Here is a 25,914-nt window from a genome sequence, read left to right as displayed (position 1 = left end):
AAAAAAAACAACTCAGACTGAAATGCTTTAGTTGCTAGTCTTCAGGAGATTGCTGGCAGACATGGTAACAGTCCTGAAACCTGCAAAGTCTATTAAAAAGAGAAAATTTGAAGTGCTGACTATAGAGGATGTAGGAAATGCTACGTAAACAAACACTGAAAACACCCTATAATAATAAGAATACAATGGAGATCTTCAAAAGCTCCATCAATGGAGGTTTTCTGAGTAAGTTAGACATATATGTGTTAGGAGTAGTGCAGATATAAAGTATCCTGATTTGAGGAAGAAGGATGGATGAAATGAACCTTTTGCCCCCCTTCTAGCCCTGTTTTTCTGAGAAGTGATAGGTTTTTATTACTTGTGATAAGATTGGTTCTTGAATTAGAAACTAGACTTCTTTGTTTCAGAAATGTGAGATCCATACCAGGATCATCTCTATCAAAGTATACTGCAGAAAGCTAAAAATCTGACCTAATTATATTTTCAGTTAAAAATTACAATACTTGCAGTAAGTGCTACCTTTCTGAGAAATGCTGTTTAAAAAAAAAGAAAAAGCAGGATTTCAAAGAAAAGATACCCAGACAGGAAAACAGCTGGTTTTTGTGTTTTTATTCCTATGAAGAAAGTGACTGTTTTCAGTTGGGGGGGAGGTGGGGAATGGGGTGAGTTTGTTTGGTTGGGTGGGTTTGTTTGGTTGGGTTTTTTCTATTATTTTTGTTGACTTTGTTTGCTTTGCATAGGGATGAACTTCAGTTCCTCTCTGTTGTGGCCTTCTCTAACTTTTTTAACAAGGAAGTAGCATGCTTCACATAATACTAAGGTTCACACATAAAACTGACAAAACTGATGAGATAAACTTCAATAAGAACACATTTAAAATTTGATTAACGGATTGTTTTTAGATATTCAGAAAATGAAGACACTACTGCTTTGTATACAATGTTTTAATTTACTTCTATCAATTCTCAACAGTCCTATGCTTACTGTTATCAGCGCTGTTGCTAATAGACACTGAGACTAATGAAAGTAACTCTCACCTTGCTATACTAAACCAAACTGCTGTATATAGAAACCCCTACTACCTGTGGGTGGGGATCCATAACTGGACTGCCAGCATATGCTTTATTACAAATGAATTAATTAAAATGTCTTGTCTTGCACTATAGAAACTCCCCTACATAAATAAAAATTCCATTTCAGTTTTTCCTGTTGAATTCTTCTAATTAATTTTCTTGCTGGAAAAATCGTAATTCAGAATTTAGGAAAGCAAAACTTAAATTTCCATGAAATACCTATTTGTTTATAGAAAGCAGAACAGTTTTAAAACAAAGTCTGAAAAAAAAAAGCACACAGCTGGGCACCTACCTAACACAAGAAGCCAAGTTACAATTTAATGTCTGAGGCACAAACCTGACCACAGGAGCATAAACATATCTAAAACTGGATGGCCACACACACAATTGATCAGGAAAATTGATTGTAACAGCCTTCCTCCAAAAAGGTGGATTCCAGCTTGATCTAGGAGCTATTTTTATCTAATACAGGGTTAGGATGCAATGCATGGCAAAGTCTGGACAAGCACTGTTAATATAAGCCTGCATTTTAGAGTATTTTAATTATTAAGAGTAATTTAATTCCAAATCAAACAGCTGTAACTGATCAGTAGCCACACTGGAACAGTAACTGTATTTAACCAGAAATTCTATCCTCTTGAAATTTGCAAGTATTTTTCTGCAAAGATGTTTCTTTCTACACCTTCTCATTTTTGCTACTAAATCTGACCTACAGAAATTCTTGTCTCCTGTACTTGCAAGCATAGAAAATCATTTAATAAACAGATTAATCTCTATGGGATCAAAAACAATCTTACATGTTCATAAGCTTAATAAATAGGTTAACAGAAACAAGTTTTAATTTTGAAAAAATTCTTATTTGTTGTGTAAAATACTACAGAAAGTAGCCAAGAGATTTTTCTTGACCAATCTAATAATGAATTTTGCTTTAATTTATCCTACTGTTATAGCATGAGCAACTAATCCTTGTTACTAGACATACCTCTCCTTAAATGAACATAAGATGTGAAACTACACTGTCATATATAAGGCAACCTAGAGCAAAATACACAGTGAAATGAAGTCAATAGCAAAACACAGTATTAATAAAGATATAGGAAAGCATTTTGCAGGTTATTTCCTTGTTTGCTGTGCTACCATAATCTTATTACAGAAAAAAAAAAACAATTACTCATCACCCAGCTTTTCAAATTTAGCTGAAATGCCTTTAAATTTGCCCCTGTATCTTCAAAGAAATGGAAATACATAGGATGAGAAAAGGCACAAGTGGCAACTTCTTACGAAGTTATTAAAATCTTTTGATTTTACACAACAAATGTGTATGCACATCCAGACACACAAGCAACAATAGGGAAGTATACTAACTATGCTCTAGAACATTTAAAGGCACAAATGTGGTGCTCAGTAAATGAGCTAAGCTAAAAACTAACCTTATAAATTGAAAAGCATAAGCAGGTATGTTGGGAATTTGCAGCTGACCTCAAGTTTCTTGACACTTGATATCTAGCTTACATACTTTCTACAAGTCTTCTACTAGACTTTCAGCAGTTAGACAGCTACACACTAAGTATGTATTTTTATGGTATTTACCATTTCAGTCAGCCTCCTTCCTTCTACTTTGAAGGAACATAGCTTTCTATTTTCAGGAGTATATACATTTTCCTTCCAAAGCTAAGGGTATTTGTACACTGCATTTCAAAACAAATTTTGAAAGGGAAAAGACAAGAACTTGGATATAAAATGAAATGCTACATAATACTGCAGACCTTTTTGTTCCTTTTCTTATTAAACTAGCAGCACAAAGGTAGTTTTTTCTTGTCAAATTAAGTTCTAATGGTTCTACAATAAAGTATGGTGTACAGTAGGTGTACATTTTTACAGCAGAAGTATGTGTATTAAAGATCCAGGAGGGGGTATGCATATACACACACTCATACATTGAATTAAAGTGTACTATACCCTACATTTTAACTCATGATTCTTAACTTGTATGAAGCAGAAAAATTATGTACAGGAATTCCTACAATCTACATACCATTCTGTACTGTAGTTTTATCAACACAAATATTACATATATCATCACAGTTGAGTGTATGAAGCTTTTCTATCAACTCCTAAAACATAAAAGAATTTTGTCTAACCCAAGAGAAATGCATACATCTGATTTGTCTGCATGTTCAATTAGGTATTAAATGCACAAGTAGATATTAAATGCACATTAAACAGCCTGATGAAAACTACAGAAAAAAATAAGAAAAAAACTATTACAGAACAGATATGCAACTTGTTACCTGAAACAAAGTTTAAAGGTAATCTTCTAGGTGAAACTGCTCTGGGATGTCTTTTACTAACTTCTTCATAAATCTGAAGCCTCTCTTCTAAAGTGCCTATTATCAGCAAATATAATAGATGTAAGTGACAGACAAAAACCTATTCTTTTAAATGTCTTTAAATTATGAGAATTTAAGTGTCAAGAATTAATTGAGCTAGATTCCTTATGTGGATTTGGAACAATTTAAACATTTCATGTTATTTTTTCCAGTTAATCATAAACATTACTTTGTAAAATTGTACTGAGAACACACTGTACATACAATATGCAACTACTAGCATTAATCACTCTACAGATAAACTAAAATTAAAAAGGTCCATTACCTTGCACATTCAATCACACAGAGCTGGAGTTTGGTTTCTTTCAGTTACATGCTGTGCAGACCCATTCACACAGTGTACAACATTCATAGCTTCAATTAATGTTTTTTCACTACGCATCCATTTCAGACACATTTAAAGCATTCAGAGAAATATGTTGCATTTCTAAACCATAGGTATACAAACAGCATCCTACACAAGCATGCCTCTATTATAGGTCCTCTGGTGACAGCAAAACCAGGGTACCACGTGGCCAGTGTTAAGTGCTGAGCGCCAGAAGTCTTTACACCTTTATGTTTAACAAAAATAAAGCTACTTGAAGATTTTCTGCCCACTCCTCCCCTTTCCCCCATAATATGCTTTGGAGCTCCAATGTGGTTAGAAGTTAAATAACACTAATCTTTTGCTTTAAAATGCCATTTTTATATAATTAAAATCAATTTTGCTTAAATATTAAACTCAAACAATTTAAAACTGAATGCACATATCAAGACTACAATACATGTATATTTTATAAATATAAATATATTTGCTTTCCTTTCATAAGAAAAACAGTTTATCTTGTCACTGAGCTCAGATGTTGGGGAAGGGGGGGGAATCTATTACCCAGTGTCTCCAAGAGATGTAGAGTTAATTAAAGTTATACTAAAATATTGTTTGGACTGGAACTAAAGCACATAAAAGCCCTAATTGAAATCACAAGTTGGAGCTCCAGAACTTACCATGGGGGAGGAAATAGTCCTAAGACCACCTAAAAAATAAAGTAGCATTATTAGTTTTATAGAATTAGTACAGTTTTAGTCTACATAGGATTTTAATAGGTCAAAACCGACTGGACTGATTCTTTGTTAAAAATGACATGCTTTCATCAGCATTTGTTATATCAGAGAGAATAACTGAGTTCCTGGGTAATTTAATTTCTGAGACAATAACCATGTGATTCAACTCTATGGATACACCAGGAAAACCACTCAAAGGGCAACACTACACTCTGCATATATGTAACAAATGAAATAATTTCCATTACCCAATCACTAGCCATATCCCCAGACCTCATGAGACCTAACTGTAAAACTTTCTAGAAGAAAGCTGGTTGAGAAATGTAATGCAGCTATAACATTCACAAATAATATAATTGTTGGCTTATGATTTATGATGTCATCAGAACAACTCCAATAAACTTTCACTGATTAGCCAAAAACTAAATACAAAGAAAGCATTCCTGTGTAAATGTAAACACTCTGGAAAGTTATCACTGCAAAACACTTAATACAGCATAAATAGTCGCAATATTATAGTTTTTTAAAATGAGCTGTTTTTCCTGGAAAAACACAGTAGCAGAAATGTGAGCTGGCATTGGAGTAACAAAGGTTTTAACACATTTATCACCTTTACCTTCAAAATGCCAACTTAAAAAAAAAAAAAGGTGTTTTTTTCAGATAGTCTATCCTAAAAGGCCATCTGAAATAGGTATGAGTATTTCTCTACATGCCCTTAGAAAGAGGTACCAGCTAATCAAGTTCCAAAATTACAATTTTATGTTGTGGCATATGATAGCAGTCTGACAATCAATGACTAGACAGGAATTAATTGCCATTCGGTTTCCAAGTTCACATGTGGCAAGAGAATGTTCTTCATGTAAGCATCTTAGCAAATGCCACCCTTAATTCCGAGAAATACTCACTGTCGATATTCTAATGCACACAAGTTTTCCAGTGAACATTTTAAAAATGAATGAACACACTATATGATATTCAAGATCAGAAGGTACATAATTTTATGCAAAGTAGAACTTTCTAATCTAAAGCAGTACCACATCAAACAGGAGCTCTAAGTGTAACCCATATCATACATATTTTCACTGTATCCATGTAGCTTAACTTACTGGGTTGCAGGGCCTTTTCCAAGCCTTCATAATAATACCAGTTTTCTGCATTACGCTCAATTAACTCTTTGTATACTTCACCAGCTTCTTTCAGTCTTCCTAACTTGAGTAACATCTCTCCTAGAAACAACATAGTACAGAACTATGAATGACATGAGAAAACATTTGTGAATAAAGTTTACAATACCAGATATATAAAATCGGGCTTAAGCATTCACAGGTTCTTAAAAAGAGGCTTTATTTTCCCAGAGGCATTTGCTGTGTATTACAAATGCTACTTGAAGCTACCACACATAGAGCTTAGAACAATGAGCACCTGTGAAAACAGATTACCTGAATGTCTGCATCTGAGTATTTAGAACAGCTGTTGGGATTATGAAACAAACAACCAACTCCTCCTTCCAGGACTCCAACACACAACTAGGTGAGTTTTTATCAGGCTGTTTACTTAAGCACATTTTTCACATCAACTAACCAGTTTTTAACCAGTTAAATCACACTGTTTTGCTACTAAGTAAATGGTTCTACCATAGCTAGCTTGCATGGAATTAATCTTCTTCACAGCAGCTCATTCTGGGCTGTGTTTTGGGATTTGAGACAAATGTTGATAAACACACCAACATTTCCACCACTGCTAAGCAGTGGTTGTAGACCATCAAGGCTTTGTCTTTTTACCCCCACTCTGATCCCCAGCAAGTAAACCAGGGTGCAAAATGAGGTCAGACTGCACACAACCTGGACAGCTGATCCAAACTGGCCCAAGAGATATTTTATGCTATATAGTTTTGTTAGGTAATAAAAATTGATAAGGAGTGTTGGGGCAGAAAGCCCAGAGACTAGCTGAGCTAGCCTGTTTGTGGGAAGTGTGCCGTGACCGCATCAGTTGAGGATCTGGGTTTGATTTTCTATCCTCTTTGCACCACTTCAGCTATCTTCATCTCAATGCACAAGCTCCCTTGCTTTTGTCCTCCCTATTCTCTGTTCTGATTTGACAAGTGAGACTGGGTGAAATGAGTGGGCAGCTGTGTGGGGCTTACCCACTGGCCAGGGTCAGCCCACCACAATTGTGCAAGCAAGGGGCAGCTGAAGAATACATGCCATTACTCCACATATTCAGAAATCCATATTAGCACATCAAATCCACTAAACAACTGTGAGTTATTTTTAACCAAAAAAGTCAACTTCAGTATTCACTTGGATAAGTAAGTGCATTAGAAAGCTTGAAAAGGAAACAAGAATTTGATACTTCAGTCAAAAAAGTAGAAAAATTGTCTTTGTACTTCAAACAGTATTCTTTAGGAATTTCTTTTACATAAGATTAAAACTGGGTTATAATAGTTCTGAGTCACGGAAAACTACCCTAGTAAGTACCATAAAATAGGAAATCTGAGATTTCCTCTATTTCTATGTCAGCCCAAGTTAAACTACCTGTATCCACTACCCACTTTGGTAGGAAATACTGCACAAAACAGTACATCTGTTGTTACCGGTTTTCTATAATAATTGTTACAAATAAAGATGCTGGGGTTTTTTCCCTTTTACTGCTTTATCATCTCTGAAAGCCATTAGCAAAAATTTCTAACAAAATTGGCTAAGGGAAGAATATTTATGACTTACCTTTGATTTCTTCTACTATTAATTTATCACATATTTGCTTTTCATACGTCTCTATATGTTCTAAAGACTCCTGAAAAAGATCTGCCTCTCTCATCACTTGATTTTGATATAAAATCAGTTCACTATATTCATAATCTATTTTATTAGGAGGAACCTGGGGGGAAAAAAAACAATGTATTAGTTAACATGTACCTCAAACGTATGCAGTATTACAGAACACAAGATTTAAGCAATGGAATATAATCAGATCTATTTATATACCCATTTAAACATTCAAAATGCAAAACTCCCATTATTCACAATCAAATCAGATTAATTTAAGGATACCCTTTGTTAGAGAATATTTTAGAAGAAGTCCTTTATTTCTCTTTTTTCTATCACTGTGGCAAGCTAATTAAAAACTGAATTATATGAGAGAAAGCAAAGATCTTAATATATTTTCTTTCTGAAGGACTTATGCAATATACAATTTTAACGTAAGTTCTACAGCAGGTGGCTGGGGTCTCACACTATCATTTTCAGCATACCAGAACTCTGGATCAAGCTATTTCCAAGAGCAATGACCCATCCATAGCTTGACAACTGTAATTTTTCAGATAGGCAACTTACACTATTTCTCTCTAACCAAGTGTTCTCCGCACTAAACTTCAATCCCCCAGAAAATGTAGTGCACGAGCATACAGAGTGTTTGCAAGTAACAGAATTATTTTTAGGTCTGCTTCCATTCGCACACCTAGGCCTTTCTACAGGCTACAGTACAGCTAGTGGCTCATCCACCTCGCAGTGCTACAACAGCCAATGAAGCAGGGCAACATGCAAAATTATTCCTCTCAGAGATAACTCCCTAAAGTGGATTTAGGCAATGAAAGGTCTTGCCAGAGCTGTAGTAATCCTTTTCATGCTAAATGCTCTTCACTAATATACACAAAAGCTACTCCAACTGCAAGAATGTTAGAGAGCAAATGCAATCTCCAGACAATGCCCAGCAGATCAATAAAACAGTCTGCTCTATGAAATATGCTGTCCCAATAGAAATTGTAGGAGAGACTTATAATCTGATTTTTTACATAATAAAAGATGAAAAACAGTTGAGTTTGGCAAATGTTGATGATGTTCTTTCCTGTGACACTCCATACTTTGTTTCTTCCTGAGCAACCAACACTTTAATGTCACATTGGTCACTAAACAGTTTACTATTACTTCCTTTTTCCCTGAAAAAAGCTTTTCCTCAGTCTTTAAAGAGACAAATAATTTAATAAAAAACCACAAAAAGCCAAAACATTAAACTGGCTGAAAGTAACATTCTTATTAAGAATACTGTCCTAAACTATTTCTTCCGGCCCTTCTGTAAGCCCAATTTGATTTTATAGGACTTAACATTCCTGATAACATGCCCTTCAAATTTTGAGAAGCAACTTTTACAGTACTGCTGGGCATTTTTAGAAATATTTGCTTTTACATATAAGTGTTCTGAAAGATAGCATAACTAAATAAAATACTACAAAGATGTGTATATCTGACAAAGAACATTACTATGAAAATAACATCAGTCAAGTACTTTTTTTAGTAGCTAATACAGTATAGCGATGGAAGAAGACTAATATCTTGCACATACTAGTCCAGCAGCTAGCACAAAATTCTACCCACTTCTCAAAGTATATGTCTTATCTACAGCTCCACTTCCATTTCCACCTTTGCTCAATTTTTAGTCTGTATTACCCACTAGAAACCACTAATAAAAACGTTGTTACCAAGAACGCATTTTTAACTGTTTCACGGAACAGACTCATGAACAGGGGTTAAGCATTAAGCATGTCTTCCTGTTTATCCTTACTGCAATGCCATGGAACAAAACTGGAGAGCACCAATTTAATTCTTTCTCCTTCACCTCCTCCTAAAAACATCCTTTGCTCCAACACAATACACATCTCAATTCCAAATTCCACAAGCAGCATAGCTTTTTGGCACATAATGAATTGGTTTTAGGCCTTCAAAACACAGGTTACCCAAAAAACTGTAAAATATATATATACAATAAACAGATACCAACTGACCTCCTCATAGCTGTTTTGGCTCAGTAGGATAACAAAAACATATGTAAAAAAATCAAATTAAATTATTCTTACAAATAGAGCAAATCCACCTGAAAGATATTGCACTTACTATCACTCCATTTAAAAACCTATTTTAAAAGTAATTTTAAGAAAAGTCCATTTTCAACAAAATTTTGAAACTTCACCAATTTAATGATTTAAGTATGTAATTAATCAGAAAGCAAGCAGTTAATAATCCCAATACTTAACCTGAATAATCAGATTGTCTTATAAAGATGCTCTATAAAGAGAATGTCCACACCATTGTTACTGCTGCTCAATACATCTTTACTCCTCCCTCCCCCAAGAAGAGTTATGACTCTTGCACAAGAGATGCCCAACCTTTTCCTGAACTCAATTCTGCTGCTTCAGAATAAATTTCTTCCTCTCCTCCTGGACCAAAGAAGGATCAGCTTTACAACTGCAGATGCCCTAACAACTGTCACTGAAAGAATGTGACAAGATGCAGCCAAAACATACCTAAGAGCAGACCCCCAAAACTCCAGAGGTTTTCTGTCCATATCTGTATTTGTGGGCCTGATGCGAAAATTAGGAATAAAATAAAAATTAAGAATAAAAATTGTTCTGGAAAAGAAGAAAGGAAAAATGGGACATATAACAGTAAAACAAATTGCATAGTTGTTTTACACCTTGGTTGCCAAAATTTAATTTCTGAACTGACTCTTACATAATTTGACTTAACTTGGGACAGCACAAGCTGTTACATTTTCTGCATTGATATCTACATTTAACCTCATACCCTGTTTTTGACTGAAATATTGTGCATCTGGCCAATTTATAGCTTTCAGATGACAGGTAACATTGATCTTAATACACTAAGAGGCAGAAAATTCACCATTTCCAGTGATAATGTAGCCACTAGAATAAAACTGTCAATGACAAAAAGCAATTTATCACTTCAATTTGTTGATCAGCTTCCTGACACTACTCCTTCCTTTACTTTCCCTAATAAGCAAGCTTCCTAACTGTTACTCTTTCCAAACCCAGCGTTCAATTTGTACTAAAATCACCTAGGCTTTTTTCCTGTTTACAGTAAACAAAAATACTCTCCAGACAGCTTTTTCTCTAGTCCTCTTATCTTGCCATATTGCTCTTTTAGTTTTCTAACTTTGACGACAGGCTTATGAGTAAGTCTTGATCTATCAGCAATCACGGCTTTATGGATAAAATCCCTGCTTCTCAGAAAAAAGTGTGTATTTTACTTTTTACCCACAAGCTTGCCCTGAGGGACAGTTTTACAATAAACTAAGTCAGTGTAACTGCAGCCTGGATCAACAAAGGCAGCTCACTTCCCTCTATTATTCCCTTTCCTCTTTGCCCTGTCACCTCACAATTGTTCAGTTCAGCCAATCAATCCTTCCAAACAGTGATTATTTTTCTGTCACTTTGGCTTCCTGAACCAACCCTCCACAAGTCAGCCAGTGCTGCACAAGGAAGTGGTGTGAGCACACAGGAAGAAGTCAGATTGCTGGTTTTGGCAACAGCTTGTAGCTAGATTAGCTCCATTATTTTGTAATACTGCATCTTCAGATATTCACCTGCAATCACTAAAATGACAGTTCCTTGATCTTTTTCTTAGTTTTACTGATTGGTTTTGGCTGTTTGCATTCACATCTGAATGGACTGAGCTGCCTGAGTAATTCAAGTAAGTAAGTATCATCCTACATTACTATTACTTCTCAATTATTATGACCGCAGCATTTTATGTAACATGTTACATTTCCATCTCTATTCATTAACATGCATGGTAATCAGGCCTAATACAGATTGCCATACAACTCCTCAAAAACATCAGCTTGTTGAAGAGTCACGCTCACGAGTCATTTGGATACACTTCTGTCTTTCAGCCCTTTTTTTAAACCCTGTTTTTAAACTACCACCCTTCTATTGCAGTCACATGCAATTTTCTCAGAAGTAAGATACAGAAGTTCACCTATCAAGTTGAGTGCATACAAAGTACAGGGCAAGAGGGGAGATTTGGGAAGGAAAGTAAGCAAAAGACCTCTTTAAAGATCCACAGAATGTCCTGAACTTAATTATTTTAACCAAGGGACTGAAAAATCCAGACACCTCAAAACCAGTACATTTGGAGAGTATTGTGGAAGAGCCAGTGCATGGCGAAACAGAGCTGTGGGTTTGCCTGGACTTTTCTGACTGTTCTGGATCCCAATCCCCTCCAGCATTTGCGGTTCTACCTGGGCCTGCACTCATCAGGGAGCTGGCACAACATAGCACAAGACTATTTTCAAGAGAAGTGGAACTAATGTGTTATTACATATTTTTAGTGTTTTGGAGGACCAAAGACAACATACCACTTAACAGTCTCTAACAATCTCAAAAGCAGGACAGGCTTGACAAGACTAATTTCCTATAAAACTATGTGGTCCCACATCTGTAGCATATTTCTCTCCTTCAATGCTTAAGCAGCTTTTCCACCACTTGCCTTTGCCTGACATGATGCTAATCAACAGTTAAACCAGCTCCCTGCAAGTACAAGCAATCTTCCTATTTGTGGGAATTTCCAAAATATCTCCAGTTTTATCAGAAAATGGCATCAGTGCTTGCGCTCATCTTAGGATCACCTTTGTTTTAGGGTGAAATTTGAGATGGTGGTATCTTGCAAAGCAGACTCAACTGATTTAATAATTCATCTACAGTATTTAAATCTGGCTTTGTCACTAGACTGAACAGTGCATCATGACTGCCCTCAAACAGCCATATTTACACACAACCTTTTCTAAAAGACACCACCACTAACAGCATCACCTCCATTCTCTCCAAGGGGCCAATACCACTAGTAAGCTCTTTTAGTCCTTGAAAGAGCCTCAGTTTCTTATGATACATTTGCTGGTTTTCTATTATATATTCTTTCTTTCCAACTCAAACAGTCATTTTGACACCAAAGTCAGACTGGGCTCCGCTGACTCATTTGAGAATGACAACTTTTTGGTTGTCAAACACTCACAGAAGATGACCCAATTTTGATATAAACTTACTGTTTTCAGTTTTTACTCAGTGCAGAAGTTATAGCTCTTTTGAAATATCAAGCTATATATACTTGGCTTGCAACATCCTTTTTTTGACTGCGACATGTGATCAAGACAAACACCGGTCTCCCCTCGCAATTTATTTCCTTTCTTACACTTAATCCCATATACAACAAGTCAGAAAGGATATGAGACTTTTGTTTTAAAAACACACAATCTATAGGTCAGGTAGTATCTTAGTATTTTCACACAGCACTTCTAAGAGGCCTTCCCAGCTGAATGGATCTACAAACATGGGTTTTTTCTTTCCATGTTACAGAATAATCAACACATCCACTCTGTTCTGCTAATCTAGACTTCATAGTTCTGCATTACCAGTAACAGAACATGGGAATAGTCTCTCTCTCAAAGAAGGTTATACTCAGTGATTTTAGCTTTGTACCATTTACTTTAGTCTGGTCTCAACAATACCAAGTCTTATCAAAGAATTTTCAGCTGCACTTTCACGTTACTCTGAAACCAAGCACTGACATTGAGTGTATTATATACAGATGCATACAAACCATTGAAAGTATTTCATTCTTAGTAGAGATGTAATGCATCCAGATTATGGCAGGAGAAAGGGCAAATGAGCACATCCAAACTATTAAACTACTTTCTGTAGTTTCACCTACTGTAAAGGGGCAGGATCATCACAGGACTTCTCTGACTACAAATTTTATTCCTAATTCATAATTTATTTCTATTTACAAAGAACTAATTCCTCAGATTCTATCCCTCATACAAAAAGTGTCCTCTTTCCACACCAGGAAACCTTACCTGCTGGGTTTTCCTAAACTCTTCAAGTAATTTTAAGGCCATATCATAGTCTTTTAGTAAGTGGTATGCAATGGCATATCCAATCCAGGAAGCACGTTGTGTGGGGCGCAGTTGAAGCAGCTGGTATCTTGTCTCCTTCAGTAAAAGAAAGGCAATTTTAAAAGAATAATTTTTAACCAGAGTTATTACACATTCATCATGATTTAACACCAAGACAGCTAATATTTTAAAATAATGTTTAAAAGCCCTAGGCAATCTGAAATTCTAAAAGCATGGGGAAAAGCAGCATATTTCTGTTTGATAAATCCGGAGGCTACATTGTAAATACACGAGTCATGGCACAAAGTATAAATTCTATTTGTTGAGACACAGAAGATGTCATTTTCAAGAGCACCTCTTAAGGGCCTGAATTATTTCCAAAGATAGAGCTTTGATATCTCAGAAAGCACTTTCCACTAGAAAGGACAAGCTCACTGCCACTGACAGAGTGCCATTCACTCTCCTCATGCCTAGGGACAAAGTCTTCACACACCACTGCAACACTTTTCAGAACTTCTTTCCAAGTCAAGTCATATACTCAAGTGAGTTACTCTGTTTTCCCTTTGCATTAGCAAATTCATGGGAATTAACATCCTTAGTAAGAAGACCAACTAATACCAAGCCCACAGTGCAACCCTCTACTTCACATGAAACAGACAAATCAGTTCAGCCATTTTGAAACTACTCACTGCTGTCAGACAAATTTAAAGATTTTATTTATAATAATAACCATCACGTAGTTTCCGGAATCAGTCATCATGAGGCAAGTTAACCACATATTCACAAGAAACGTGACAATGTATTTCTTACCAAAAACACCTTCAACATTTGCACCCAAACCACTGTCTGTAGTGTTCACAATAGCATGGTAAGTACTTCTACTTGCTAATACCAGTATTGTCCCTTTTTGCTTACTATTTTAATGAAAAATGAGTTAAGAACTATTTTTTACAAGGTGATTGGTGAATCCAATTGCATAGAAAGACTTCTAGTTCTGTTCTCAACCCTATGTAGAGCTCTACCACAGTATCTTTTCCTGCTTTCCAAAACAATCGCTTAAAACATTTTTGAAACAAAAAAAAGTAGCAACAGAAATACTACCAATAAAAGGCTTCACAGTGAAACAGAACAACAAGAGAAAGCTAACAGCAGTAAGTGGGAATTCAAAGAGAATACTTACTCTATAGCCTTCTAAATCCCTCATCTGGATCTGCAGCAGAGAGAGATCTCTCAAGATCTGTAGGTTATCTTTATCCAGTTTGAGTGCATTCCGGTAACACTTGATGGCTTCATCATATTTCTTATCTGAGCGCTGCAGAAGACCATAGACATGCCAACCTAATGCATGTTTAGGAAGATACATTTATGATTTTCCCAAAGTAACTGCAGTGCACTTGTGTTACACACAAAACAAATTGACATCTTCCTTGAGGATCAGTGCCCTTATAAATGAAGATGGATTACTGAAGCCAGACTCTACTGACACACTGTAAATTATTCAGTGCTTCAAAATATTTTTTTATGAGACTTTACTGCTTAAGTCACATTCAGAACCCCCTGAGCATTGTTATACAAATTAAATTATCCAAACTCCACAAAACTGTAGAAGTTATTCCCAGAGATTTATTGTTTAAAACATGCTACCATAATTACAGTAGGAATTCTTACTCATAGAAGTTCTACTCTAACAATGTAATTTGTGTACAAGTTGTTACAAATTTTCCTCTCTTGCCTATCTGTAACCTCAATTAGACTCCAGATTTTACAGTAAGGAATAAACACAAGGCTCCTCTTGATTCATTGACAAAAGGGAAGCTTAGCATTTTGTAGATCAGAAGTCTGTCACAATCTCAGCGTCTTAGATTTCCATCAATAATGTGCCATAGCAAAAACATCAGGTTTTGTACAACAAAGGATACAGACATGACTCTTCACATCATTCCGAAGTCCTTTACGAACAAATTCATATGCTTCTTCCTTCTTCCCTAAGCAGTTCAAGGTCAGTCCTTTCATTGCAAGTGTCTCTGTAAGAAGTATCAGACACTTATGTTTCTGACTTCCCATATGCCAGCTTCACAGTGCAGATATCCTTTGAAGTTGTTACACAGTGAAGTCCCCCATTAAAATATACATTTACATCAGGATAGCAGCCTCGCATAGCTGAAGACTGTCACATGGAAGCATTTCCTGTCTTGAAAAGACCACTTGCAGAGCATCACACAGATATGGTGAACACAGGCAACACAAACTTTTATTAATTAAAAAATACACTTAACTGGCTTCAAGGGAATTAACAATAAACTAAAGCAAATTTAGAGAGCTCCTCGACCTGTATTAAAGCTCCAGATAGGAAGACCAAAGAAAAAGAGACTGGTGTCATATCATAAGAAACAAATCTGTCACACTTCCCCTGTTACAGACTTCTTACAGAGCATTAATTAAGGGAAGCACATTTCCTGCTACCATATTTGGAGTGTAAAAGACCTTCTCTATGCCATATTTTAATCAACATTCTGAGAGGCACAAGATTTTATTGGTGTGACTATTGCTCTCCCTCTTCCCCCATTCTTCAAGGCACACAGTAGGCAAGCAAATTGCATGCAATGCATGCACTATGCCTGAAAGCTGTTCAAGATTCGTATTTCAGGGCTTTTTTTTTTTTTAAGTAAGAGGCCACTTGTTTTGGTCCCTGCCAGAAGATTAGTCACTTTTTCATCATAATACTCTGATTTTCCTCCAACTACAACCTTTTCTCCAGTATTAGTGGCAACAGCCTATGATCTCAAGGTCAGCTGTAACAGCAGTTTGAAGCTGTATTGATAGACCCATTTAACACTGTTTTCCTGTACAGTACACTTATAAGTCAATGATGACCCAAAAGGAGTCAAGGGGTTTTTTTGTTGTTTTTAAGTTGTCCTACATCCACACTGTAAGAACAGAGAGAGCCAGAATGATAATTTCTAAATAATATCAAGAACTTTGTAAAAGAATATCCCCACTGTGGAAACAAGAGCAAGCTACTCCTGCCTTCCCACATCAGGGTGATAACCACTCAGCCACACCAATCCATTTGCCATCTTCTCACTAAACTTTGAAACTCCTTTTCTCTGAAGCTAAATGTGACAATAGTGCAGCTTTCCATCAGATCACTTCACTGGCTTAGTTCTGCTTCAGCTGTTCATTCCAGGCTTTACTCTCAAGCTTCAAAGCCATTAGTGGCTCAAAGCCCAAGTAGTATGTGGTTTGCCAAGGCAGCTAGCTGTCCTGGAAAAGTTTAAGAGGCAGCAAGAGCAGAAAAGACAGATCTGTATACTCAGATGTTATAAAAACAGAAGTGCTAGTAGAGACAAATGCATTAGGTCAGAGCTGGACAAACCACTCCAGCTTTGAAGCAACAAAAAAGCTACTTTTATCTCTAGGGAAGTAATGAAGACAACAAAGAAACAGCAGACATGGATAGAAGCATGAAAAGGATTAGTCAAGTATTTTGCCAAGATTTGACAACATCAAATAGGAAAATAATTTACTGACACAGTACATGCACACTCAGTGTTAGGTTGCTTCAACAGCAAAAAGCCAAGAAAACTTCACAGTATCAGAAGCAAAGACTATCTGAACAATGTAACAGAAACCTGTAATACAATAAGACTAGAGTATCTTATCAAGGATGTAAATAGAATTTAACAGATGTAAATAGAAGCAATATTTTGCTGCCCTGTTTCCTACAATATTTATCAGAAAAGCATCACCAGATTCTATCTTCAGCTTCAAGTTTTAACAGCAATACTATTACACTTAACTTTGCTCCCTTTAGGTAGCAACTTCATATGCAGTTCAGAAAATTTAAGAGTATGAACTTGATAAAAAAACCCTCCAGATTTTTAATTTATTGGCAGAACACATTCATGTAATATTCAAAAAAAGGCTGGGCTTACTTTAAATAGGAATGTAAGAAAAACCCACACTAGCATTCTGACCCAGAAACCTAGAAAGGCAAGTTGGAAGCTCCACTGAAGTGTTGCTTCCACCATATATTTTCATCTTCAACATCCCACTGCACAGGAGTGTTCAAGCTAGAGTGGAAACTTGGTCTGAATGCCCAAAGACCGAAAATCCAGAGTAATTATTCAGTTATAACAACAGAATTATACTCCCCAACAGGCTCCTTTCTTTCTCAATAGTATAATACAGACTGATAATGCATTTAAGCTCACGACAGGAGACAAAAACCAAAATCTTGAGTCTGCAGTTACCTCCATGTTCAGCAAATTTTGGGTTAGAGAGGATCATCTTGCAGAACTTGAGTCCATTTTTGTACTGTTTTTGTTCATAACATTTCTGTAAAAGAGGCGAAATACAATCACTGAAATGCATTTAAAACCACCGTAGCTTAACATACTATTACTAACGCAGTCATTCATCCAGCAAGGTATGGTGATCAGATCACTAACAAGCTCTAGGCAAATACAGCTATTCATTTAATTGCCTTTTCTCAGCATTCAGAACATGCAGCCAATACTCTACCTCATGGTCTACTTTTTTATAAAAACTAATTCCTTTTCAAAAGAAATAGGAAAGCGAAGTAGCAATGCCTACTTCAATTCAGAAATTCTTAAAATAGATAACACAGTTAGGAAACTTTTGAGGAAAATTGGTCTCAAAGGGTCTAGACATTCCTTTCAAAATCCCACTTCCCTGGCCTAGTGACTTCCTAGAGCAAGATCTCAAGGCAAAAGACTTTCCTAGTTGCCCATATAGACTTTTGGAAAGATGAGAGAAACTGGGAAGGAGGACAGACTTATTATAACCTCAGAAATCAATACAGAGATATCAGGGTGGGAGAATTTAACTGGGTAATAAAAAAGTAAAATACCTAATTTCTACCTGAATAGTACAGCTAAGGACTGCTTATAAATTTATTTAGAACACCATTTACCTAATTACTAGGTAAACTGGCAAACAATGTCGTTTAACAGTGGGAACATATATGGAAGAAACAAAGAGGGAATGCAGGTTCCCTTCCTTAGGAAGATACTGCCTAAGTCAGTAAGGTTTTAGTAATTTCAATCAACTACTGATAACTACAGGAGACCACTAAAATAAATCTATTTAAACCAGTTAAAGGCATACTTAAGCTTTTTAACAGTAAAGGTCACTTAAGCTTTTTAACTGTAGAAAAACCACCAAACCAGGCTTTACTTGGCATAATTTTCAGTTAATAAGGAGTATTGTCCTGCTGTAATTTAGACAGCTATTCTCAGGAGAACCTATGTCATTTCAGTTGTGCGCTTGAGTGCTTTAACAGTCTCTCATAGATCATTCCCACTCCATCAATCTTCCAGGACAAAGGCAAAATCTGTGTTAAATTAATATGGAGTATAGTAACACCTTGGCAATCAGGACAGATCATTGCATTACTTCACAGGGTAAAAGCAATACAGAAACATACCTATGCTCACTTTGGGGTAATTGGCTAAGGCAGCAAAACAAGGATCCTCCCCCACTCTGTGGGGAAGGGCTTAACTGCAGACAGTTTTTAGGTTCTTGTTGCCTGAAACTCAAGACACTTGCAGTTAACCATGACTAAGTGGAGATTAAATCATAGAACCATTTAGGTCAGCAGGAACCCTCGGAGGTCACCAAAATCAACTCTCAAAACAAAAGACAGCTAACCTTGATGTTAGATCAGGTTGATCTGCCTGACAGACTTCTGGCAGGATGGCCAGAGCTCCCATGAAAAGCAAATCGTTACACTATGGGAATTAACATTTAGAGCAACAGAGTTTTTGGTGGTTTTTTTTTTAACTGAGAACTAGTTTCAACATCTTTTACCAGAAATAACCTAGGTTGAGCAAAACTTGGAGTCCCCTCTATGGGAAGGCAAAATTCTCCCATGCATCCACTTTCTTTGTTAACCTAAGTTGCTCAATATGTTTAAAGAATCATAGGAAAATACCAATAATGTGCTAAGTACGCTTTCTAAACTTATTCAAGTATGCCTAAAAAAGTAACAACAGTGAACATTCATCCACGGTTCTACAACTCTAGCAATGTTGAGTGAAACCCCAAATATACAGCAGTACTTAACCAGAAGCTATTTGAGTCAAGTGTGCACTTAAAATAGATTAACTACTGGAGAAATCAGATCCATTATCCTTGTTTTGACATTTTTATCCTATAGAGTTCAGTCTCAGGCCTAGAATAAGAACTGAATCAAAGATAATTAGAGACAAATGTGATTTTTGGAGGACAGTCAAGATCACATTTTCTAAAGCCCAACAGATGAATGGAAGAGAGAAATTAATGCACTCCACACTGAGAGGAAGCATAAGTTCAATATTCACAGTTTTTTGGCTTGCTGATAAGACAACCAGCATCCTTATCTTAGGTTAAGAGAAGACCTCTTACAGCCTCAAGTCCAAACTTTAATCCAGTACTGCCAAGTCTACCACTAAGCCATGTCCCAGAGTGCCACAGCTAAATATCTTTTAAGTATCTTGAGGGCTGGTGATCCAACCACTTCCCTGGGCAGCCTCTTCCAATGCTGGACAACTCTTTCAAGCAAAGAAATTTTTCCTCACAGCAAATTTAAACCTCCCCTGGTGAAACTTGAGGCCATTTCCTCTTGCCCTGAAGCTTCTGGGAGAAAAGACCAACCCCCACGCTGCTACAGCCTCCTTTCAGGTAGTTGTAGCCTCCTTTTTTCCAGGCTAAATAATCACAGTTCCCTCAGCCACTTGTTCGTAAGACTATACTTGTAATACTTGTCAGTAAACACTTCAGCTCAAAACCAGACAAAGCATTTGACCACCTTCTTGTTAATAGACAAAAGAGGGTCTGACTTCAGAAACATAACAAATCAGTACAAAATGCAACTTTATACAATTCCCCACTCATGGATCAAATCTTGCTTGTTAATCAAAGAGTGACTTCCCAGCCCCATTTCCTCCAAACACATATGTGAACGTGCATTTGTAAATGAGTTTTGTATTTATACCAATAACCAATTAGCTTAAATGTATACCAACAGAAGAAAAAAGGGCTTAGGTCAGCAACACAAATTATTTGTCTCTCATCATACACACACACACACACACATATATATGCACACACATTGAAAGGTCTACAGATTCAGTAACACGGACAAGCCCGAGGCTTTTAAAGCATTCAAACTTTTTGAACAGACTACTTTCAAACTTCAGTCTGTCCAAAAACTGTAGATGAGCACATTATGCTCCACCTGTATTTTGTTTATAGGGGACCAGAGTTTGATAGCGTTTGATACCATCTCATTCTGTAGCACAGATGGACATTTCATAGTTGGGAAGTCTGATGTCTCCAAACGTGTTTAAGTTTATTTATCAGGACAAATGTAGCTGAAATGCATTCATTAGTATCTGTCCCACTGCATTAAGTCTTTGGTACATTAAAAGCTCAACTTAATATGCTGAGTTTTTTTTTTTAACTGCCTTATCTGTTGTGCTTAATGTGATGCTTCCTATCACCCCAATGGCAATCATTTCCTCCTAGAACTAAAGCAAAATCATGAATGTTTATACACTTGAAACCTCAAAGGGAAATTGTGGCAAGGCCCAAATGTTATCCAGAACTTTTGCTAACAGATGTTTCTGGAAGAATGCTACCTGATCTGGCAAAAATCTAGTTTTTTCCCTTTTTCAACACTTTCAGGTAAGTATCAAGTGCCTCTAGACAGATGTCAAATTGGCACTGCATCTAAGAAGTAATTATAATTGTAAAGGAAAAAAATGCTATTAACAAGGACACAAAAATGAAAAACAAGAAAAGACGACTTCTGTATTACAATGCTTTGCTGCATCTACTTAGCAAAATGCTAAGTTCATAATTTTTTTTGTATTGTGTCTTTTTTTTTAAAGACCCAAAATGCCTTCCACCCTTTAAACAAGACAAAAACCCCTTCCACTACTACCTCTAAATATAAAGAGGATCAAGGATCTCAATCACTAGCCTTACTTATGAAACAGAAGAACTTCACATATCACTACTTAATCATGTCATTTACATCTAAATTATGTTTAACTATTTACAACATCAGGTTATTACAGGGATGCTTTCACAAACTACATCTCCCTAGACATAGCATCTGCTACTTTGAAAAAGGCCCTGCATTGAGAGAACAGTTAAATTTTTCACATACATAGTTTAATACACAGTTTGGCAATTTTATGGTTGAAGAACATCCCATTATCTCAGACATTAACAGTCACTTCCAAGTCATCTTAACAAAAAATAATCTCAACTGGCGACTCAGAGAGACTGCAGCTGCAGCAACCAATTCCCTTCCTCATGCCACAGCCCCAGTGCCTCTGAAGGTATTCAAGAGATGTACTATTTCATAAAGTGTTTTAATGAAGGCTAGATAAAGAGTAGCATCACATTCAAAGAGTGAGGACAGCTATTGCATCAAACCAAATAGCTGTGTTAAACATAGCAATCAGTTGAAGATGTCACTCCTCATGGCAGGGGGGGTTGGACTAGATAGCCTTTAAAGGTCCCTTCCAACCCAAGCCACTCTGTGATTCTATGTGCAATTTCTTTAACAATACTGCAATTTAAAAATTGGTTTTGCTGTCTCTTGACAAGAATGTACTAAACACAAAATCCAAACTATTACAACATTCTAACATTATTCTCCGATCCTATCTGTACAGCCCATGTTCTGTTAATACAGGTCTTGCACACCAATAGGCTCCCTTGCCAGAAACATGATGGAGCATCAGAAGCACCAATAAGAAAAATAAGCATTTCAAACCAACTGAACAATTTTAACACAGCTGAATAAATACAGCTTCAAGTTTTATTAGAAGAACAAGTGATAGAATCATTAGATTGGAAAAGACCTCTAAAATTGTGAGGTCCAGCTGCCACATTCTCACTAAACCATGTCCCGAAGCGCCATATTTACATGCCTTGCAAATACTCCCAGGGTTGGTGACTCAACCAGTTCCCAGGGCAGCATGTTCCAGTGCTTAACCACCCTTTCCATGTGGAAATTTTTCCTCATATCTGATCTAAACGTCCCTTGATGCAACTTGAGGTCATTTCTTCTTGTCCAGTCAGTTGTTACCTGGGAGAAGACACTGATTTCCATCTCACTACCACTTCCTTTCAGATGGTTGTAGCAAGTGGTAAGGTCTCCTCTGAACCTGCTTCTCTCCAGGCTAAACAACCACAGCTCCCTCAGACACTCCTCGTAAGGCATTGCCTGTTTTAGTCTTCCCTGCTATTGTACTTCCATACAATCCTTCCTGCAGACCTCTCAGCACTCAACAGTTTCAACATTCTTCTTGCCAGGTAGTGTCTTTGCTCCTGTTGTGGTGTAGAACTCGGAGGGTGTTTGACAACTCCTAGGATTCATTAAAAAAATTACTCATGTTTGCAATGCAGTGTAACACTGACTGAAGTGCTAAAGAAGGAAATCAAGGACAATGCAGAACATCAGAGTCTAGGGAAAAAGGACAAGGCTTACACATCAAGCCTTACGGAAGAATGCTGGAACTCATTTATGCTGGAAATCTCTCTCAATGGTGATCAAGTTCAGTAATAAAACCCCTCAAAATTATCAGTGACACTGATTCTGATCAGCACCTTTTCCTGGGAGCTATCTGACAAGTACTTTGGGACTGATCAAATTACTGATACACATTACTGACCAGGCACAATCAATACAGGAACATCAGCACACTGTCAGTATTCTTAATTGGCATTTAACACTTGGACCTTTTAAAAAGCCTTCCTTGTTTTACTGCACATCTATAAAACAATGTCATCAGCATGTAACAGACAATCTATTTCATACAGCAGATGATAAAATTAGTTGTCTAATTACCTTAGATTTTAGGCAACACTCAGTAGCTACTGCTTCTAAGCTAATAAATAATTACTAAATTATTCACCAGCTTGATAGCAAGGTCTGACCATCTTGTTTGAAGGAGTTGAGCATCTGTGCTGGAAATGCTCCTTGTATTACAAAATAGATGGATAGTTGCGGTATTGATATACAAAAAGAAAGCATCATGACACCATTCAAGTTCAGACAGACCAGAAACTTCTCCATGAGGTTTTCCAAACAGCATCCCTCTCTCTACACTGATTTCAGTTCACCGATGTTTTACAGAATGAAAAAGAAATATCAGCTGGAAGAGGCTTCAGGTCATGGAGGCCAGGAAAGCCCTGTCTCAAGGATCTTTAATTTCTAGTCCCAGAGCAACCATTCCAGAGTATCAACATGTTCTTCTACACATTCTCCACACCCTACTGGGATTTTATATATGCATGGCCATCCCATGACTGCTCTTACTCTGCTGGTGAGAGCAGTTAACCCCATCATCTGAAATAAAAAGAGGAAGACAACCTAGATACATCCTTGCTTGCTTCGATTGTCAAAATGGACAGGCCACATCATTCTTTCCCAGACCTAGGGACTTAGCAATGCAGAACAGTGCTTAGTCAGAACGAGCAGCCAGCACCACATGGTGGTAACATTTTGATCAATGTATTAATGTCACAGTAATATCAAAGCTTTCACTGTCATGATACTCTGTATAAAACATTTTTTCCTTTAACTGGATTTTCACAATTATTCAAGTTCAAATCATCAGAAGACACAAAACATTGTACATAATGCAGCTGGTAGTAACAGTTGTAATCACTGCTGTTTGTATTATTATTGGCAGAATAAAATTGATATTGTATTTATTACAGGAAAGAACATGTATAAGAGAATGTTTCTTCACCCTTTATTGTCATAGACATTTTTAACAGCCCTATAAACTACACCTCTTTTAAAAGGAGAAGCTACTATCAATAAGCTTGCCTTCAATAAAAACCTTGGGTAATTTTGTGCTGTGCACACACACTCAATACTATTTGAATTCCTAGAATATCCTTTGCTTCAAAAGGGCAGAAACAAGAAAGCAGAGTAGAAAGAGCTCTTGCTGACAAGTACTCAGCATTTGTAACTTTCACACTGCTTGACTTAATACAGTTCTCTCCTGTTTATGAAAACGTGTGTGCCCCTGCAAAGCAGAAATCATAACAGCAGCACTAGAAAGGAGACAAAGTCATAGCCTCGTCAGACATTTTCCACTCGCTTTCAATCTGCACTTTGTGCAGAAGTACTGAAGACACCAATCTGCCACACCTCCTGGGATGAATTGCAATTTGCTTAGCAAGAACAAGACTAAGCAGGTGGCTCTACAGCCTAGTGGAACTGCATCTGAGAGCAGTTAAGTAAATCAAACTATGAACATCAGCACTGTTTTGTGGGATCTGACACAATACATACTAAAATAAATATCAGGCTTTAAAAGTTACAATTCTTTAGGCATCTTCAAGCAAGTTCAAGACAATTACCAATGCCCACCTTCAACATTAAATTAATCTCAACATACTCAACACAGTGATTCAGCCAAAAAGTTGCATGAATCACAACAGATCAGAGCAGAGATCAGACACACCTGGTCCAGGCCTCTAGAGGTAAGATACAAGCACTGGATGCAGAGACAGAGGCTTATGAGTAAGACAAGCACTACTGCAGCTCTCACCAGAATGTTCTCAGCCTCCAGTTTGTGCCTCACCAACTCCCCAAGCACACAAAAAAAGAGGCTCCCCGCCATGCATCTAAGAAGGACCCCCTAAAAGCGTCCAAACCTTTTTGTATAGCTAATACATCATGCAGCAAAGGGTTCTACACTATAACTACCTTTTCATTAACAACTTTTTGTTTGGAGCCTGCTATTTTGCAGCCACCATTCCTACCAAAATCCAAATGAAGCACAATAGGTTGAAAATAGGTAAGTCCCTACTTAACTTCTCCAAATGGCTCAACTTCTGAATCTTCTGTTAAGTTCTTTCTCTCTCCAGAAGGTAATTTCATACTTGCATCCTTCTGAGGAGGCTTGGAGGTAGGACCAGGTGAAGGAGCAAAGCACACAGCACCGCAAATGTAGACTTGCAGTGTACTTGAGCAGTGGCATAACAGGATCCTCTTTCCTGGATTCACCAGTTTTCAGTGTACAGGGAAACTGTTTTAACAGCACCTCAAATACCCGTAAAAATCACAAATCTTAGGAGCAATCCATCTCCCATGGAGAGATATACTACCACAGCCCATAGTAGGTCTATACTAAATTCAGATTTCCAAGTTTATCGACAGCCAATTTCACTTATTATGACTCAACTTACTCCAGAAACAAGGAAGTTTTCAGGTGGCCTTGGCTTTTTGTGCCACAAACAGTTTAGAACTGAACTCCTCTTCCTATTCAGTGTTTGTTCTGTTCCACATAAGCAGCCAAATCAGAAAAAATTCCAGCATAAAAGACAAAGAGACTTAACTCTGAAAAGTTACCATTTTTTAAGGAAAAGTTCCTGTATGAATAAAAGTCCAGAGTGAAGAAACAACCCACAGCATTCCACAGAAGCCTGCTTTCTGAGCCTTGCATGATGACCTTCACAAATTCCTCCTGAAAAATTAAACCAAGAATATCTGTTTGGGATAAAGACTTCTCCAAATGAGACTCCCTCAAATCACTGGCAAATGTGAAGTGTGATTTTTCCCTTATGAAAGTCTTACTGACTGTCACCATTAGCCTGGTATCTATCCTCCACAATTCTGTCATTTTAGTAGTTTGCAGCTGGCCAGCCATCCTCACCACCTCGTTTGAAAGTCCGTATCAAGGAAACCGCCT

General features: G+C 36.9%; 1 protein-coding gene across 1 annotated transcript in view; it reads right to left on the bottom strand.

Moving 5' to 3' along the window:
* The window catches only part of NAA16 (N-alpha-acetyltransferase 16, NatA auxiliary subunit), a 63,680-nt gene that overhangs the window by 33,338 nt on the left and 4,428 nt on the right, over positions 1-25,914 (bottom strand). The window contains exons 2-8 of the mRNA XM_085059052.1: positions 17,440-17,524; positions 15,106-15,210; positions 14,367-14,524; positions 13,148-13,282; positions 7,228-7,381; positions 5,611-5,730; positions 3,365-3,460 (exon numbers count right to left, since the gene is read on the bottom strand). Coding sequence (XP_084915178.1) covers positions 3,365-3,460; positions 5,611-5,730; positions 7,228-7,381; positions 13,148-13,282; positions 14,367-14,524; positions 15,106-15,210; positions 17,440-17,524 — 853 coding nt within the window. The remainder of the gene's footprint in view (positions 1-3,364; positions 3,461-5,610; positions 5,731-7,227; positions 7,382-13,147; positions 13,283-14,366; positions 14,525-15,105; positions 15,211-17,439; positions 17,525-25,914) is intronic.

Source organism: Lichenostomus cassidix, chromosome 1, assembly GCF_008360975.1.
Source record: "Lichenostomus cassidix isolate B80296 chromosome 1, HeHo_3.0, whole genome shotgun sequence".
Classification (NCBI taxonomy): Eukaryota; Metazoa; Chordata; class Aves; order Passeriformes; family Meliphagidae; genus Lichenostomus; species Lichenostomus cassidix.
This window is presented reverse-complemented; position numbering and strand designations above follow the sequence as displayed.